Source organism: Ammospiza nelsoni, chromosome 3 (assembly GCF_027579445.1).
Source record: "Ammospiza nelsoni isolate bAmmNel1 chromosome 3, bAmmNel1.pri, whole genome shotgun sequence".
Taxonomy (NCBI): domain Eukaryota; kingdom Metazoa; phylum Chordata; class Aves; order Passeriformes; family Passerellidae; genus Ammospiza; species Ammospiza nelsoni.
In genome coordinates this window covers 101,823,960-101,842,780 of record NC_080635.1, presented here as the reverse complement: position 1 = coordinate 101,842,780, position 18,821 = coordinate 101,823,960, and the positions used below count along the sequence as shown (strand labels likewise).

At 35.4% G+C, this 18,821-nt stretch overlaps 1 protein-coding gene across 6 annotated transcripts in view; it reads left to right on the top strand.

Moving 5' to 3' along the window:
- The window catches only part of MAP3K7 (mitogen-activated protein kinase kinase kinase 7), a 48,302-nt gene extending 29,867 nt beyond the window's left edge, over window positions 1–18,435 (top strand). For 3 of the 6 annotated variants that reach the window (XM_059467478.1, XM_059467475.1, XM_059467480.1), the window contains 5 exons: window positions 4,139–4,206; window positions 9,724–9,832; window positions 12,588–12,649; window positions 13,189–13,304; window positions 15,347–18,435. In XM_059467478.1, coding sequence (XP_059323461.1) covers window positions 4,139–4,206; window positions 9,724–9,832; window positions 12,588–12,649; window positions 13,189–13,304; window positions 15,347–15,527 — 536 coding nt within the window. In that variant the 3' untranslated portion in view covers window positions 15,528–18,435. Of the gene's footprint in view, window positions 1–4,138; window positions 4,207–9,723; window positions 9,833–11,696; window positions 11,784–12,587; window positions 12,650–13,188; window positions 13,305–15,346 lie in introns of all 6 variants that reach the window. The other 3 variants (XM_059467477.1, XM_059467479.1, XM_059467481.1) reach the window with 2 other exon arrangements.
- The last annotated feature ends 386 nt before the right edge of the window (window positions 18,436–18,821 follow it).

Sequence of the window (18,821 nt, the reverse complement as noted above, 5' to 3'; positions counted from 1 at the left end):
TAATTATTTTCTATAGATGAATCTTCTGCTGCTAAAAACTAGGAAGAGATGACTTCTTAAGCTAAAAGACAGTATTGGCACTACTGAAAAAATATGTAAATTGTCTGCAAATAAATCTGGGCTTTATATTGAAAATTTTCCGGTTGTCAGAACAGCTTTCCAGTAATAATCCCAAAGCCAGAAAAAAATGAGATTAATCATTACATGACAGAACATGATCATCTGCCCAGTAAACTAATTACATTCATCTGTATAGTTCTCATTTCTTTCCTTTCTTTACTCTTTCAGCACAAAGCTCTCAGTTCTGGCCTCTGAACACACTTTTCACTTTCTAGCCCCCTAAGCTTCCAAGCCCCCCAAACTGTTACTGCCATCTCAATCCCACCCAGTTACGTTCCATGCTGCTTCTGCCACAGACCCAGCTCCTGCAGATTTCCCCGGGCGCGTCCCTCGGTGGGGCGAGCAGCTCGTTCCTGTCCTTGGAGCCGCACAAGCGCCGGTCTGTGCTGCTGCTGCCTGGAGTTGTGCTGAGCACATGGCACAGCAGCTGCTGCCCAGAGAGGGGAAGCACCAGGCAGGCATGTTACCGTGAGTCAGCTGCTTTGGGCAGGGCTATTTTGGAAGTATGAGTGCTACATCTGCTATCATTGGGGGTTTTCGTAATGTGTTGCCTCAACTGCATTTCGTCCATGAACTGATTATGCTTCCAAGGTCGTAAAATACATACTTTATCAATTAAAGGTAAAATATTGTCAGAAGGGAAAGTTTTTAGAATATATTTGCTCTTCTTTCTAAGTAAGTACTGTAAGAGTGAAGTGAGCTATTTGTTCATTTAAGATGGTATTTTGTGTTACTAGCTTACAAAACTTAAAAACTGAAAGATGGGTCAAAAAATTCCTCCTTTGTGTAACAGCTTAGCAAATGAGTTTGCAGTGGTGGTATCATGTAACCAGCCTAGTGCTATATCAGTTCTTTTTTTTTCATTTATAGTATTTATAGTACAGGTTATAAGCACCAACTTTATTTTTATATGCATATTTATATATAAAAAACCCTAATAAGTCCAAAAAGTTTAAGTATCCTTATGTTTAAAGAAACAAAAAAAAAATCTGAATTCTAGTTTGTGTACTTTTTTGGTAGAAACCATTCAAGCAGCATGTAGCAAATATACCTGCAAGTACAGCCTTCTCTTCACTGGCAATGTTAGACATCTCGTGCATTTGGCATGTGTGCATTTGGCTTTGTAATTTTGTCATCTGAAACTGCCACAGCATTACAATTTTTATAGCATTGATGTTGCATAAATGATTACTCAAGATAGACACATTTTGTAGAGGGTCTTTAGAAGGTAGATAGGAATTATGGATGCTGTAGGTCTGTAGCTTTTCTATCTACTTTTAAAATCAATGTATGCCAGAAATCCCACTCTTGTCTTCCCAGATCACTTAATTCATCTGGAATTCAGATCAATGTTTTAACTTCTTCAAAATGTCTTACAGCAGTGTTGCAGTCACTTAATCATCCTGCACTGTGAGAGAGGCTTGAGCCCTGTAGGTGTGTAAGGAAGAGAGAGGACTGTGAGTAAATAAGAAAGTGTAAAAGGAGATGCAAGTATCTGCTAAAGGGCAGGGAGAAGAGGTCATAGCTGGTCTGGATATTTGGCGGCTGGGTGGGGGCGGTGATCAAAAGCTTAGTAAGTTGTACAGTTTATTTTTGCCTAGAGTATGTGGGGCAGGACGTGATGGAAGTTTCCTGTTCCTTTAGAATTTAATTTTAGAAAATAAACAACACTGTGTGAAATGGGTTGTTCTGAGGCCATGAAGTATATTTGTGACTTTTGCTTTTTAATCTTAAAATCCTGTAAACCACCAAAAGCCTGACACTGTGCATCAAGTTACTGTGGATTAACTTCTGTCCATGTACAAATCTCTTAGTTTTATAATGAGGAAAAAATATTTTTAAATAGACATAGAGGTAAGAACAAGATCAAAACTGGGAGAGGAAAGCATATAGAAGTACCCATGAGCTTTTCAAATAAATATTTTTTGTTGTGTTGTACAGCGTATTTTTCAATTGAAATTTATATTGAATCTGGAGCAATAAGTATTTGTTGATTCGTAGTCTGTTTCTGCCTTGTTGAAGCTATTTGCCAGATGTCTGCAGTATTATACTAATTAAAATGGCATTGCCTAGTTGAGCTTGCTCTTCCTCATGCTACTAACTTGAAGATATTTCATTTAAAGGTGTTCATTTTTTACAACAGTAGTTTTGGCCCCTCTTTCCCCCCCACCCCTTCACTTCCCGCAAGGCATTTTCTTTTCTTTCTTGCACCCCACCCTGATTATTTTAACATTTTGGCAGCCATGTTCTAATATTTCAGCAACACATGCGCTGGGTTCTTTAAATTCACAAATGTTGCTAATCTGAAATGAGAATTTCAGATATTTTTGCAAGCCTATTTCAGCTGAGCTAATTTTATAACAATGTTGTTGAATGAAATGTGCACATAATTTTGTATCAGTTGTGGATGGATTGCACATATGTTGCATATTGAGATGAGCTGTGGCAGCCAGATGAAGTATCCACAGCACAGAATTCTATTAAATGTATAATCTTGTTTGTTAAACAATTGCGTAGAGAAAAAGTTCACTGCAAATGAACAAGTTCAGACATTTTGACATAGATTTGTAATTCACAAGATCCCCATATGAAAGCATTAAACAAACTTAGCTGTTGTTGCTTAGGTAAGTATATACTTTCCCTGAATTTCAGAAGCAAAATACCAAGACCACAGAACAGTTGCAATTCAAATCCGTTTGTAGTCAGACCAAAAAGTATATTCCTGTTTTAGAATCCTGCTTGACTTTCTTATATGGTTGTTTCTTAAAGTACCTTCTATAAATTTTAAAACATCATGACAAATTGATAAAGTGACACTAAGCATTTTGTATTGCTATTTTGTGGTAGTGTGCTCCTATGTGTAATAATACATATATTTAAAAACTTAAAGGCTTATCAAATATATCAGTTAATATTAAATAGTCTTACATTTTTGTAGTAACTGTTGCAATTCAAAACATGTGTCAGGATAGGCTTGGAGTCGTGGGAATTATGCTGAATGAGAAGTATCTAAAAGGTCAGCAATGTGATGCCTTTTGCAGGGCTTTGAGTGAGCTGTTGGTGGCTGAGTGTGGGGCTGCTGGGTGAGGGGCTGCCATGGCTGCAGTACATGTTTCAGATGCTCCCCTCCAGTAGCAGAGTTACGTAATGCAGAGCTAAGAGCAAGAATTTTGAGCATTGTCAGCTGTTACTGGGGACATTTTGGTGTTTCCTTTAGGACAGCTGACTTGCTCTCAAGAGATAATATAAACAATCACTGTAATAAAAATCAAAGTAGTTAGGGAGATTCTGTTGCATAATCTCCTTTTATTTTTAAGGAGATTTTGTTTCCTGAAAATGCCTTTGATTGCTTGTCAGTGCTAAAATTTAAACTGTTTTATGTAGCTGTCACTGGTGGATAATTGAGAACAGGTGGAAGGAGAAGAGGAAAAGATTACAGCATTGTGCTTCGTAGGTTGATGGTGAGATGTGATTTAGTTGAACGGTCCCCTTTTCACACTTCTCAGAGCATGAGAACAGGACACAGTTTCGTTCCCCTGAAGGAGACAGGAGAGCAGAAAGAAGCGCTTTCACTTCTTACTTTTCTTGAGGGGAGCGTCACGCAGGCAGGAGTCCTTGCTGTGTTCCTTGAGCAAGCCAAAGAGCAACAGGTTAAAGCTGGCAGCCTGTTATCTTTGTGGTTTAGCTTTTAGAAATCCCCATAACGTAACGCACTTGAAATAGATGTCGTCATCAGCTCCTGCCCCAAGTACTAAGCCTGACCAAATACATGTGACAGAAGATGGTGGAGTAGAGTGCAGCAGCTATTCATGTGGTAGGAGTGGTTATTGTATTAGGGTATACTTTTTGTTGACAGGCCAGCATGTTTTGAGTTAAAATTTTGCAGCTGTCTCTCCCCCTCTCTCACTTTGTCTCTGTGGATTTGTACAAATTCCAAGCTCCTCTGCAACAGTCGCACCCTTCTTATTTTATTCTGAATATATTTCACTGGTTTGTTTTTGTTTTGTTTTTTTCCCAGCAGGAAACGGACAGCAGAGGCGCAGATCCATTCAAGATCTTAGTGTTGCTGGAACAGAGTCCAGTCAGGTAATGTCCTTCTCATCTCTTCTTTGCCTTTCAGTAAAGTCAGCACCAAATCTGTACTGGGGAACTGATCTGGAAATCTTCACCTTTGATGCTTTCATAGAAATGATGTGGAAGCTTGGCAGACTGTAGTGTTGTTTGTATTGCACTGAAATGAGATTCCATGAGAGTAGCTGTGAATGAGCTCTAGATGAGAAGCATTTTCTGTACAGCTTATGCAGTATTTACCACTTTTATGTACACATGTTTTTTTGTGTACTGTTCATTTTGACTGAGGGCACATGTTACACAGGAAAGCCTTTTCATCTTTCTGTATGTAGGAAATAATTGTAATTACTACTTATTGTGTAAAACAGTTATATATAGACTCACTTTCTGCACGAAAATAAAAAGCATGTGCATCAGTATAATAAATGTTACTTATTATCAATTTCTGAATTCTGAATAGTAAATTACAGAGATATCTCTCTATTTCTTGTGAAATATTTACAGCAGGGTGTTGTCAAAAAGTTTTGTTTTAAAAGAATACTATTTCAAAAAGATATTTTATAATAACATCGCTATTTGACTGGTATTGTAAATGCCATGGAAACAGAGACAGTGGTATGCTACATAACATGCTCCTAGTTTCATTTCAGTTTTAAATGAGAAAAGTATAGCTAATGTGTTTTTTTCAGATGTGGTTATTTTGTGTTTTTAATTGCTTCAACAATTCACAGAGGCTATTTGGTCCTTAGTGTGAATTGGCAATTTTGAGATTCCTACTATTATTTGAGTGTGGGATACTGGTGCTTAGCATATTGATCAGGTTAATCAGGTTTCCTTACTAAGCAGCCTACTACAATAATATAAAATGGGTGGTAATTCTTGGGGGGTGTAATTGTCAGGAAAATAGCCTTTGATTTTTCTTTAATTCCATGGAGTATGAAAGCCACAGAAACCTCATCAAGCCTGTAGGTATTAGTAAATTTACTGTGTACATTTATCAGAAGATAACAAGTCTACACAATATATTTTAATATCTTCAGAGAAGACAGGTTTGTTAGAAAGAAATTAATCTGCAAAATTTAGGAACTAATTTAGCCTATTCATTTAATTGTAGAATTATAATTATGCAAGACTTGAGGGAAAAAATTAAGTGACAATACATCAGTTATACCAAATTGTGCTGATTGATGTATGAATGTATTTAATTAGAGCTTTTTTATTTAAAAGTTTTCATTCTGTTGATTTTAATGAATGGTTGATATTTCAAATTTTCATCGTTTCCTTCATATCTTAATAACTATTATTATAATCTTTATTTGAAAGCTGTTCTACTGCCTGTATGGGTGTTCTAGCTAAATTGTCGTTGTGAACAGAATGATATAGAAATTTTGTTTTATGTTTACCTCACCAATATCTCCTGTGGGTCTATAGAAGTACCAGAGTGATATTTTACTTTCATACTTTTGATAGTGTACATATTGGAAACGTAAGTGGAAGAATTACAATTGTCTGTTGCTATCCTGCAGTTTCTTTGGAAACATGGTAAAATCTGGAAAACATAATATTTTAACACGCATGAAAAAGGCAGTTTCAAAGATATTTTTACACTGACCATATAAACAAATAATGAATTTTTATCTCCTTTTTGATGGGAAGAGAGATAGAGGAGTCTGCTGAAACTAATGCTAACTTTTGATGTACACATGCTTGTATATTAAAAAAAATTGGAAAACAATGAAGAAACAGAGCACAATGTAATTATGGCTAAAGACTTAAGATTAATCTTTATGGGTTTCTATACATCTGGACCTCAGTGCCTTGATTTTTTATTTAAAATTTTTTGCTACTATCCATATAAGCAATCTATGAGGCAAAGCAGAAAAAACATCTGAGTGATATAGCTCTGGTGAGTTTATCCAATCTTCCCATATGCACTATACCATATCTAGGGTATCCTTTCTAATGTGAAAATCCCCTTCCCCTCTCTCCCTTCACTGCAAACATCTTCTTCCCCGCATTCCATTCTCCCTTACACCCACTCTGAGGCACAGCCTTCTTCACCAAGCAGCCATGGCCCCTCTGCTCCCTCACCCAGGCCATGAAAGGCCCTATCCCACTCAAAATGGAAGGATTGCCACGGTGCCTCTTCTCTGGCTTTTAACTATTTGACACAGTAAAACTGATCAGAAATATTTTTACTGAATGTATTTTTCCTGAAAATTGCTGCTGTATCTATAGAAAATGGTTTCTGTTGCTACTACAGGTTTTTAATTAGAAAGGTTTTTCCAATTCAGAATGGAATTTTTCTTAAGGTGAAGGAAAACACCAGGCTTGTATATAAATAAATATAGGTATATATTATTAATTAATATTTTTATATATGGGTGCTTACCTGAAAGGGGTAGTCCAAGACTCTTGGTCCTGTTACCTGTTTGTCTGTTTTCATTTGACCACCTTGTATGTTTTATGATTTTATGTCTGTTTTATGTCTGTGTGCTCTTCGTGTGGCTTGTATGGCTGACAATTACTATGTTTATGTTGTTGAGACACTTAAGGTGCTTAACAGCATTGCTCTTACTGGTATTCTCAACAGCAGACAATAATAGTGCTTTGCAGAGGGTTTTACTGCTCAGCATCAACAGTTTAGATAGGAAATTTGGTAGGTCAAGGGTTTTCCATCTTTGGATCAGCTGTTAGAGTGATTTGGTGTTGAGAACACATGTTCAGGTCTGAATTTTCACAGATTTTAGCACTTGGTGACCTTAGACTGGTCCTTACTGCAAGTGACATAAGCATCACTGATGCAACTGTCCCTTCTAAAATCAAATGCTACATTTTCATTTGTTTCTGTCTATATACTGTGATTCTCTGTCAATTTCTTTTTTTTGGAATGGAATTGTTTTTTCTGCCTATTTCTCTGTACATGCACTTTAAAACATTTTAGTGTGTCCTCTATCTGGTGCTGTTGCTCTTGTCTAAACACCTTTCCAACACAGAAACATGTGCAGTCTCTTAACTGCAACGACTAATATTTTGGGGGATTTCAAGTAACACAGCAAATTGCCATTAATACTGCATGCAGTGTTTACAAAATGTCATGTTTTATATGGATACTGAGAAATATATCTGGCATAGTGACCCAAGATCTGCAGGCTGTGATCTGATGCTCAGTGTGGTATCCTTTTCCTTGCCTGTGTGTCTTTTATTGTTTTGGATGTTTTGTACTCATCTTTCACAGTACTACCATAAACACCAAAACTACCTGCTTCCTCTTTTAAACACTGTTTTGTTTTGTTTTGGGATTGTTGTTTTTGGGGGAGAGGGGGTGTTGTAACTGTTGCAGAGCCTCCATAACTTTTACAGTTTACTTTGAAGTGAAAAAAATTACTATATTAAAGAAAGCCATGTGCTGATGTGGGGAGTTAAGAAGCAAGGTCATAATGTACATGCCCACATGCATGCAAACTAAGTGGGATAATTTGGGGATCTGATATTGCACAGATGAATCATTCTGTCCATGAGATTGTGAAATTTGTCACAGATGCACATTTGGGTTTTTTTCTCCCCTTTCACAGCAAGATAAAATTCACAGCTGAGATGAAGAAACAGGACTAGTAATGATGATTTCTTTAAATCATGTTGCCTGTTTAAATTAAGCTTCAGGGAAGATTATTACTCAGAATATGCCTGCTTTTCAAGACTGTAAGTCTTTGAGAAATGGCAGCTAAGAATGCCATGAGAGTTTGACCACCTGGCAAAGATGATTTGAGAGTAACCTGCTAGCAAGTCTGGAGGAAGCAAGGATGAAGGGGTACAGAAACTGATTGCCAAAGTCCAGACAATGGACTTTACCTGTCAGAGGCGCTGCTGCCATGCAGGTGGCCTAAAGCATCTCACTCAACAAACTCTCAAAACACTGTAATCTAACCAGTGTTCAGTTTGGGAAACTTCCATTCAGCTTCATAGTGCTTTTTAGATATGCTTCAGATGTGATTCCTTCATTTCTACATCTACTGAATTTCATATAAATAAAGATATCAAAGAAATGTGGTTTTGATTGGTGGACCAAAACAATCTGGTAAAGCACTGAGAAGTTACTGTAACTAGAGTATTTCTCAGGTGCCTTTCACTATCCACTATGATACACAACAAATCTCTTTTTGCTTAAAGGTCTTTTATGCTGTTACAAGTGCTTTCTCTATCTTCTGATCTTTTACATCAGCAGGGTGTGTTTATCATTCATGTTTGAGGACGCTAACAGTAAGCTCAGCAACTTAAATCTTACTTAATGTCAACAAAAACTCCAACACATAAGATTTTTCAAAATGTCTGATGCCATCATCTTGATAATATCCATCAAATTATTTCTACAGTTTATTGTCTTATTTCTTGATATTAACAAAATGCTTAATAAACATCACAGAAGAAAGAGTATGCATTTGAAATAATGGATGTTTCAGTGTGTATAATCTTGTTATTCTTTGGATCATTATTGGGCCAGAATCCTGAATCTTAAAGCTTAAATTAAAATAAGATATTTGGAAATAAAGTCATAAAGAAATGTAGTTTCTAGTTAATGTATATTTGAGTGCTTATTTTGAAAAATGGAGTCATTTAATGAATCATTTCATGATAAATACACCATCCTGAAAATAGTTGTATTTTAATAGCATCTTTCCTTTTACTTCATTTTTTTCTGAGAAACTTGCTGGGGCTTATAGTCTTAAATCCATTCATGTGTTAATTTAATGTCACTGAGGGGGTATGTGAAATAGAAACATATATACTGTAAATAACATTTCTGAAAAAGCAGCTTAGGAGAATAATGACATCTGTATTATGTTTTTGTGCTTTGGTAAAGAAAAACATTGGAGGAGTCAAACAGTACATGAAAAAGCAACCTTCAGAATTTTGGTTTAGTTCTTAAACTGCTTCATGAGGGAGCATGTACTCATTTTCTGATTGATGTGCTTCGATTGACTGATCCTTTTTGATTAGGCTCTTTTTTCACGTTTTCTGAAGATTAATCAAATAACCTCTGAGTTAACAAAAGAACCAGAAGAAAACTGTAGATTAATACATGGTAGTCTAGTGCAGCTATTAAGCTGTATTCCTTTTACTGAATGTAGTTCCATTCACTAATTAAATGTTGGAAACAAACTTTATTTCCTTTTTATGTTACAGAGCTGCTAGATTTCACTGAACAATGGTGCAAAAATCACTAGACATATTGTCATGATTTTCTATAAAGGTCTTGAACACACTGTTCAGCATTGCTTTTTGTTATGCTGAATAGGAAAGTTGTATCAATTTCTTTTACACAGTAAAGAGAAATGGGGATAAAATTATCCCTGCAATGCATGTAAAGTTGACCAAACCAGTAGGAGAGCATTCAGGGTAAAAGCTTGGGGAGGGAAAGGGGAAAGTGTTTTTAAGGAGGATTATAAGTTCATATTTCTTCAATTTCTTTTTGTTTTAATGAACTTCTCGAAAAATCTTCTGTTAACTTGTCATTTTATTTTGTCATTTCAGGAGAGTAGAAACAGCAGTAGATCATCTAGTCCTAGTGTGAGAATGATCACTACCTCGGGACCAACCTCTGAAAAGCCAACACGTAATCCATGGACACCAGATGATGCAGGTAATCCTTTGTTTATTCTGTAAATTTTTTGCCTGTAAAAAAATTTAAATATTTATTTGATTGTGGTATGGGGTGTGTGCTCAGACATTAATAAAAGTAAGCAATGAAGATCATAATTTTTTTTAAGTTCTGCTTAAATCCAATCATTACATTACTGCCTTGTTTTTCACATACACTGTAAGAATACTTATTTATAAATTGGTAAATTACATAAACTTGTAAATATTTTGCTTGTAAGGAGGCACTGTAAATTGCAGTAATAATAATACTTAATGAGCATCTTGTTAGCCGTCGTTTTTTAGTGTGGTTTTGGAGAATTAGGGGAATAGACATCTTAGAACATTTTAGTCTTGTCCAGTTGTATTTTCAATGCACATTTAAAGATTTCGTTGCCCTGACATCTGGAATTAAATGTTATGTAGGTGAGTATCGTCTGTAGTAGGTTACTCCTGTTTACCACCTCTTGTTATTTTGCTTATGCAGGATGTAGATGTGCACACAGAATTGCTGGTTTTGAATGCACTAACACGTGTCTGTAGAGACATTGTAAATACTTCTACTGTAGCATCACTGTTCTTTTGTTATGAAATAGGATAAAGAATGAAGATAATTGAATAGTTCAGTTTGATTTTAAAAGTCATAATGTATTCTGTTATGAAAAGAACCAGTACTGTAATGCAGAAAAAATGGATCCCCACAAATTCAGTTTTAGAGTATAAATAAAAATTACATTTTTGATACCAAAATGTACATGTTGAATCTTAAATTAAGTCTCAAGATGGTACTTCAGAGTGCCTCAAATGCTGTAATCTTTTGCTTGTGATCTTTTCATCTTGATGATCAGATTCTTTTCCTCTAACCAACTGCAAAATGGAAACTCTTGGTGACTGACTCTTGCACAAGCATATGTATATATACATAAATATGTATGTATATTTGCACACTTGCATTTTACTGAATATGAGGTGATTATGTAAGATGTACTTTTCTTTTTTACCCATGTTAGTGGGAGGACAACACACTCTTGTGTTTTGCTTCCTTATTTTCTTCTTTCTGTCCTTTGTTGCTTTGCCTGACCACAAGTCAGTGGCTTGTCACTCATAACTTTCCCAAGCCCTTTCCCACTGCTGCAGCCCTGGGCCCTCTTGTGCAGCATGGAACCTGAGTTGCTTTAGGCAGTGAGCACTAATGGGAATTGCTGCCTCGCATTGGAAGCAAGCTCTTACCCAGTCAAGAGTTCATTGGAAACCAAAAGCTGCAAATCATAAACCAGTGCAACAAAAGTTTGTGCCAAGGTTTTGGTCTTAAATGCAGCACAGCACTGGAGCTAAAAGTCAAGTTTGTTTTCTGGCCCACAGAAATTGGTCACCTTATACTCAGGTAAATACAGAATGTGCCATATGTATATTTTTTTCTTGTTAGGTTTATGTAGGCCATGCACAAAGAATTGTTCAAATTTCAGAGAGAAATAATACTGGTTTTCTGTAAAAGATGCTATGTTTTTAATTTAATGAAGCAAAGTGATAAAACAAGGATGCAGCCGTATCTGGTCAATCAGGAAGAATTTGCAGTTCTGTGATGTGGTGCTGAAACACTTGGGAATGTCGCCTGAAGCATTGACATGTAGTGATGTATTTTTGAAGCATGGCAATTCATTGTCGCAGTATCCGTATATGGCAATAGTCTAATGTAGGGAAGGACTTCTCATGTTGATTGCATTTAAAATACCATGGTGATTAAGTCTCTGGTTTTAGGGTTGTTTCCTTTTTCCTTTTTGTTTTTACCACCTTTCAGTTTCCTTACAAGCATACACTTAACCACTTTTTCTCCATTCCCACCCTCTTATTTCTGTTTCCTTTTGAAGCTGCTCTTGGAAATAGCATAGTCTTTGAGGGCAACACCTTAGTTTCTCTACCACGACTACTCTGTGGCAGGTGCTTTTGGGGTATGGGTAAGCAGCCCCTTTTTTTTCCCACCTACCCTCCTCCATATAATCCTCTAGTAGCAATTATGCGGCTGTAAAATCAGTAGTTTCTCCATGTGTCTTTACTCCTGTGTCTCTTAAAGCTTAACAGTAACCTTGTGATCCCCAGATTGTGGGCTACTGAAAGATAAGAATGCAGAAACATACTAAATCTGGAATGAAAGCTCTAGAGAAATCCAGAGCAACTGCAGTGTAAGAAGAGAGCAGCCATGCCCAGGAGACAGACCGATTATTGGATTTTTTGCTACCCACAAAGTATCTGTATGGAGCAGAGAAGATGCCCTAGAGCATGTTGTGAGGAAGATACTTAGAGACCTCACTGGGAGCAGGTTTCAAAACTGAGCAGGAGGTTGTGCTTATTTTATTTTGGCAGAGCTGATTTGCACAGCTTCTAATTTTAAAATCATTAGATGCATGGGCTGGCTGGCTGATCCTTCATAAACAAGAATGAAATGGCAAATTTTTTATAAACAGAAATGATCGCAAACTGTACAAAAATGGTGTTTTTAAAATCTGTGTGCTGTTACATGGCTTCTAGAAGTGTAGGTTGGTAACCATAATTTTTTTTCTTGATGTGATAGACCATACTTTTGATGTTCTTAACTATCAGAAAAACAAAATGATTCATCTGCCTTGGGATTGGAACGCTGCTATTTCCATCTGCTTATCCACATTCAGATTGTGTATTGTGTAATTACTTCTTGTTTTTGTCCTGTAAGAATAGAATTAACTCTTTTTAAATACATTAAAGTTTTCTTGGTGTTTTTACAGAGACCAATGGGTCAGATAACTCCATCCCAATGGCATATCTCACATTAGATCATCAGTTACAGGTAATAAATATACAGTTTATTAGATTCTCAAGTTTGCATTTCATTCTAACATGTGACTTGGGGGCTGCAAAATATAGTGCCACATATTTACCTGGGTTTATGTTCTGTCTAATTTTTGACCAAGGCTAAAAAAATATATTATGTAATCTGAGATTGGTTGACTCAGGTTTGATCAAGCTATTAAAAACAAGCCCTGGGAAACATGATCCCTAAAACCAAATATAAGCTGAGTTTGACTGTCAAAATAAGACTTTATTTGCTTGAGTGTTACTGAATCAAATTGTTGTATACACTTTATTTTTTGTGTGGGGGATTAAATGTTGCTCTGATTTTTGTGACAAGTGTCAGATTAAAAACTTCAGATTTGAGTAAACTTTGACATCCGTGCAGTAACACTTTCCAGGGGATGGTTTAACACTTATTTTTAAATGCTTACTGGTTTTTAAAAGACTGTTATAAATACACTGCAGAGACATTCTAACACACTATTTACTAAGATATCAGTTCATTAGTCTTTTACATGTCTGATTTATTTTCAGCCTCTAGCACCATGCCCAAACTCCAAAGAATCTATGGCTGTGTTTGAGCAGCACTGCAAAATGGCACAAGAATATATGAAAGTTCAGACAGAAATCGCATTGCTGTTGCAGAGGAAGTAAGTGAAATGTGTTTAACCATTTCTGTTCTTCTATGTCTTTCCTATCCACAAAGTCTGTGTATAATAATAAAAATAAATAGTAAAAAGTAAATGATAGTCACTGTGACTATTATTTCTGGCTTTATGAAGTAGCATTTCGTAGGGCATAATTATTTTCCAACCTTTAACTCAGGAATACTGAGCTGCTCAGTACGGATGAAATATTTAGAGAAAGTAATTGAAAGCTCTAATCAATATCAAGACTCTTCTTCGGGACAAGTCCTACATAAGTAGTAACAAACTGGTAATGTTTGATTTTATCATCTCAAATGAAACACCTGAACTGTTAAAGAACCTTGGAATTTAATTTGCTACACTGTCCATTGAAGTATTTTCAGTTGTAACTTATAGAGAATTGTTTAGCCTAACAGATTATAGAATTTTGGTTAATATGTCAGTGTTACTCATTGCAGTTAGTTTTAATCATATCTCTGACTTCTGTCAAGCACTGCATTTACAACTGTATTATCAACATTCATCTTAGATTTTTCTGCCATGGCTTCAGGACCTGATGCTTAAAAGCTGTTATGTGCCTTCTCCTTGTGTGTTGGAAATAAAGTCTTTCCTCTTGCAGTGTTTACATGTATAAGTAAAGCAGCTGCACATATTGTTGTATTAGATCAAAAATTATTGCTGATTCAGAATTTGAGTTCATAACAAGTTCTATTGTCTTCTGTTTCCTGATGCCAGGGATCAGTTCAGAGGTCACAGTCGTGCACTAGACCAAATAATGAGCTTGTGACCCACCAGTGTCCAAGGCACTGGCAGCTGTTAATAAAGATCTTGCCTTGGTATTTGTGGATTAGCTAATGAGAAAAATGTGTGTACCTTTTGTACCGTAGAAATAGCATACAGAATGGGAGGAAAATGTTACTGTAAGATTGAACTCCTGTCACATATTCACTTTGGGCTTAGTATTCTGTGAACAATTTGGTTTTTTAACATGTAACTAGGAGTTTTAGATTTAGATGCTAGAGTTAATATCTTAATTTTGATTCTATTTATGTTGTCCCCAATGGTCAGTAAATTATTTAAAATATATTTATTTCAAAACTGTTAATTTTCTGCTTTTATATTTCTATTGGGTTTTTTTCCCTAGGAAGTTTGTGTTCACATTTCTTCCAAACTGTTTTTTCTTAGTCAGAATGTAATTGTCCATACGTGTTAAAACACAAAAATTTGTTGTGATGGATGAATTTAATGCTGGTTAAGGTAGTTATTAGTTCAAACCGCATATAATTACTAAATTTTCTTTAACTGTAATTAAAAACCATATGGCAACAATTAATTAACTTTCTCCTTTGCTATTTTGTTGCAAAAATATTGCTGGCAGCTTTCCTTCTTGTCACCTCATAACAAAATAGTAAAACAAACTGCTACATCAGTTTTGCAGAATAAATTATAACAAGATTATCAGTGTGTGTAGGCCTCTAAAATCTTTGCTAAAAAAACATGTTGAACACTTACAGCATAAATAATGGGAAATGCCAGTTACAGAAGTAATTTCCTTGATTCTACTTTTCCACCGCTTTAATAAATTCAAGTCTAGATAGAAAATAGCACTTCACTAAAAAGTTACAAAAATTACTGCAATTTTGTATTTGAAGTTTTAATAGATTTAAACCTTTTAGAGATTTAAAATGTGCATATAGATATTTAAAATTGGAGTTGAATATATTAATGAAATTTTGTGTGGCTCCTTAGGTATTTTACTGTGACCTGTAAAACTACATCTGAAAGACATTATCTGAAGGATAGGTTTAGAGACTGAGGCTCAGTCCTCAGCTGTTTTAAAGTTTAAATGTGGATTTGATTTGGAAGGGAATTTTTCCCCAGACTACATCAAAGAATAACATTCTTTTGTCAACTTCTTTTGCACAGAATGTCACCAGCTGTGAGTTCAGATTGATAATCAAATACTGATTTGAAACATATGAAGTCATCTACACACAAATGAAAACAGAACATAAATGACAATGACTTTTTTTTCCCCATTTCAGACAAGAACTAATAGCAGAACTGGACCAGGATGAAAAAGACCAGCAAAATACATCCCGTCTGGTACAAGAACATAAAAAGCTGTTAGATGAAAACAAAAGTCTCTCAACATACTATCAGCAATGCAAAAAACAATTAGAGGTCATCAGAAATCAGCAACAGAAGCGGCCAGGGACATCATGATTTCCTGGGACCTTTCGAATGAAAAATATGCACAGAAAAGACTGATTTTTTTTTATTATTATTATTATCCCTTATTATGACAACTCATGAGTGTTAGCTTCTTGGTGTGATCTGTATGTGTCTGCTACACTTAACATCATTTAATTTTCTTTTTCCTAGGTGAAATCCAGTTCAACAGGTTAATTGAATAGAGTGAAAAAACAGTGACTTGAATTAACCAATAGCCCTCAATTTAAAGCAAGAAGAGTGGCTGTTTGCATGCTCCTTGTGTGAAGGCTAGCCTAACAAGTGTTGAGGAGGCTGCTAAATTGTGAGAACTTATTTTTAGTTTTTGGTGTTGCCTCAGTAAGAGCAAAAAAGAAAAGACTTTCCTGTTTAAGAATGGTTTTGTTCCAGTGTCTCATCTCAAACTATTATTATGATGATTATTTTCATAATAAACTGAAACATGCAGCAAGCTGCAGAGGTGATGTTGGCTGATCAGAGTAATTCATGATGCATTAGTGGTGCCTTTTACCTGTAGACAGTGTATTTTTCCACATGCCAAATGGTAGGCAAGCTGATGCCAGCATTCTCAGTTCAGTGCTTGATAGCCCTGCATTTTGACTAATATATTTCTTGTAATCTTGCATTCATAAAATATTTGAAGTAAAAGGCTGTATTTTGTTTACTTTCTTGGGGTGAATGACATGCAGTTTTATTTAAATACGGGCCAAAAGTTAGGAAGGTGATCACTTTACACAATACACACTTTACACTTTATACATGGGACAGAATTGGTCCCTTGTGGAAAAGAGATATCGTCAAAAATATGTAAAAGTGTGTTTCAAACTTTTAAAACTTTTGTCCCTGTAGAATCTTTGAAAGAAAATTCAGAAAGAAAATTAATACACTACTTGAAATACTTGCTCCCTCTATGTTTTTGCTCCGTTATTGATTTTGTTTCAGGAGGTTTTTTTTCTTAAAGTTATTTGATGAAAAGCATTTACCATAAATGTAAATAAGTTTGTTTTAGATAGAGTGGGGAAAGAGTGTGGGGAAATTACTTTATTTTAAATAGCAAATTATAAAATCGAGTTGAGTATTCGAATAGTGGAAACTATTAAGAAAATGAGGGAAATAGCTTAGATCTCCATCAGGAATCTCAGTTATTCCACTCATTTGAACATAGCTCAGAGGAAGCTCATTACAGACTGCCTGCTGCCTTTGTGACTGAAGAATTGCATTTAATGAGGTGGAGTGGAATATGTAATGCTCAGTGTTGATATTTACCATTATTACATAGGAGAAAATAATTACTTGTTTACATAGAAGATTGATTATTTGGATTATGAATTAACTTTTAACTGGTACAAAAATGAGACACTTCTATATACAATGCTAAATTACTCATATACATATATAAGTTCTTGATGTTCTCAGTTACAGGCAGGGTTTTAATAACACTTGTTTGCAAAATTAAAATAGGAAATTGAAGTTTAGCTGCTGAGCCCTATAAATAACAGAGAAGTAATCTGAAATTCAAAGTACACTTATTTCAAATGAATAGTTACTCATATCCATGAGCAGAACTTGGAAAAACCTTAAGGGGAAAAAAACCTCATACTGTTTTCTTTTTCTCGTCCTGCCTACTTGATACAAACCATTACTACAGTTGTGCTTATCTGTGAACAGCCAAGAGGACGAACAACTTACTGGACATCCTGTCTTGAAAATAAATCTATTGTTGGCAAAGCTTTGGGAGTTAGAAACCTTTCCCTCATTTTATTTAAATAAAGGAAGGGTTCTCATTCCCAAAACCTTAACAGATAATTTGATTAGTTAGCTGAAACTGATATTGGGATCAACTTAAGGGCACACATATTTATAGCAAAATGTAATTGAGGGAGAAAATAACTCTAGTATTAGGAATAGCACAAGTTATCCAAAGCATTGCTGTTCACATACATCTGTCTATCTACCAAAATGGAGACACTCAGTGATCAGCAGCTTACTTAACATATGCTGAAGCATTAAGTAGAGCAGCATAAATACTGATGCTCAACTTCAGAGGCATTGATAGTTACATATATAAAATCATTTCTCAGGACAGTTTTTACATTTTTGCTGTGTAGTAAAAGAGATATGCTTAAGATCAATCTGTTGTATGTGAAAAGTCACTTTATGGCAAGGTTTGAATAATCGAAGTGAATGCAGTGAAAAATTAATGGTACATAATACAAAAAATTGTTAATGATTTTCCAGGGTTTACATCAAAAAGGGTCTCAGATTATAAAATAAGTGCTGTGCTACCATGCATTGTTGGCTTCAATCAATAGTTTGGTTTTATCACTTAATTTTCAAAAGAAATTTGGAGTTTGACTTTTTGCCTTCAAATTCTCCTTTTCTTAATTTTACTAAAAATTTCAAAAATACTTGCCCAGATTTCTCACTGAGGTTTTCCATATGAAAAAATTTGTTTATCATAAAAAAAACTCTAAGGGTAAAACACGGCAGCTTGGGCTAAGAAGAGTTTTAACAGTTTAACTTTCAGTGACCTTTATTGTTTTCATAAGGCTCTTGTTTTAAAGTTGTTTACAAATGTGCTTTTATTCTTCTGTTAAACTATTTGGTCTGTTCAGGAACTTTTTTCATGTACTCTTCTGTTCAGTTAAAGCTGTTCCTCTAATAATGGAGGTGAAACATCTAGTTCGGGCTGGGCACTGCCTTCTCAGAAAAGGTAACAGGCTCTGCTTTTTGTTACAGTCTGTGTTCTGTAAGATATTTTGTAATTGAAGTATGCTTCTGTATACTATGCAGTTCTTCCAAAAATGCTTTTTTAGGCTTTTTGGTTTGTTATTTTTTCTGATGAGGAGTTGAAGATTGTAATTCAAAACTTGTACATAAAATGGTGAATGATTTCATATGATTCAGGAATGAGCAGTGTGGCTTTCTGTTACAGGGTTTAACTGCTTTGTCAGGAGTCTAATTAATAAAAGCTGAGAGACTTCCACAAACATGTAGTAATGCCCCAACACTTGCCAGAGCATCCGTGATCTCTCATGGAATCCCACACTGGGTGGAAGATAATCATCCTGCAGTTGTTCCCACTGCTGAAAAAAATTCTTTTGCTATGAGCTTGTTCCTTCCTGTATGCAGAACTAGGGTGTAGGATGAATAGTCTTACTCATAACTGAGTATAAAGATATTTTAAGAATGCCACATTTACCTTGTGGATGTAATGCAAAGAGATAAGTGTTTGTCTTCTGTTGTTAAGGTCAGAAAAATTCCATTCCCTGTAACTTACCTGTTTTG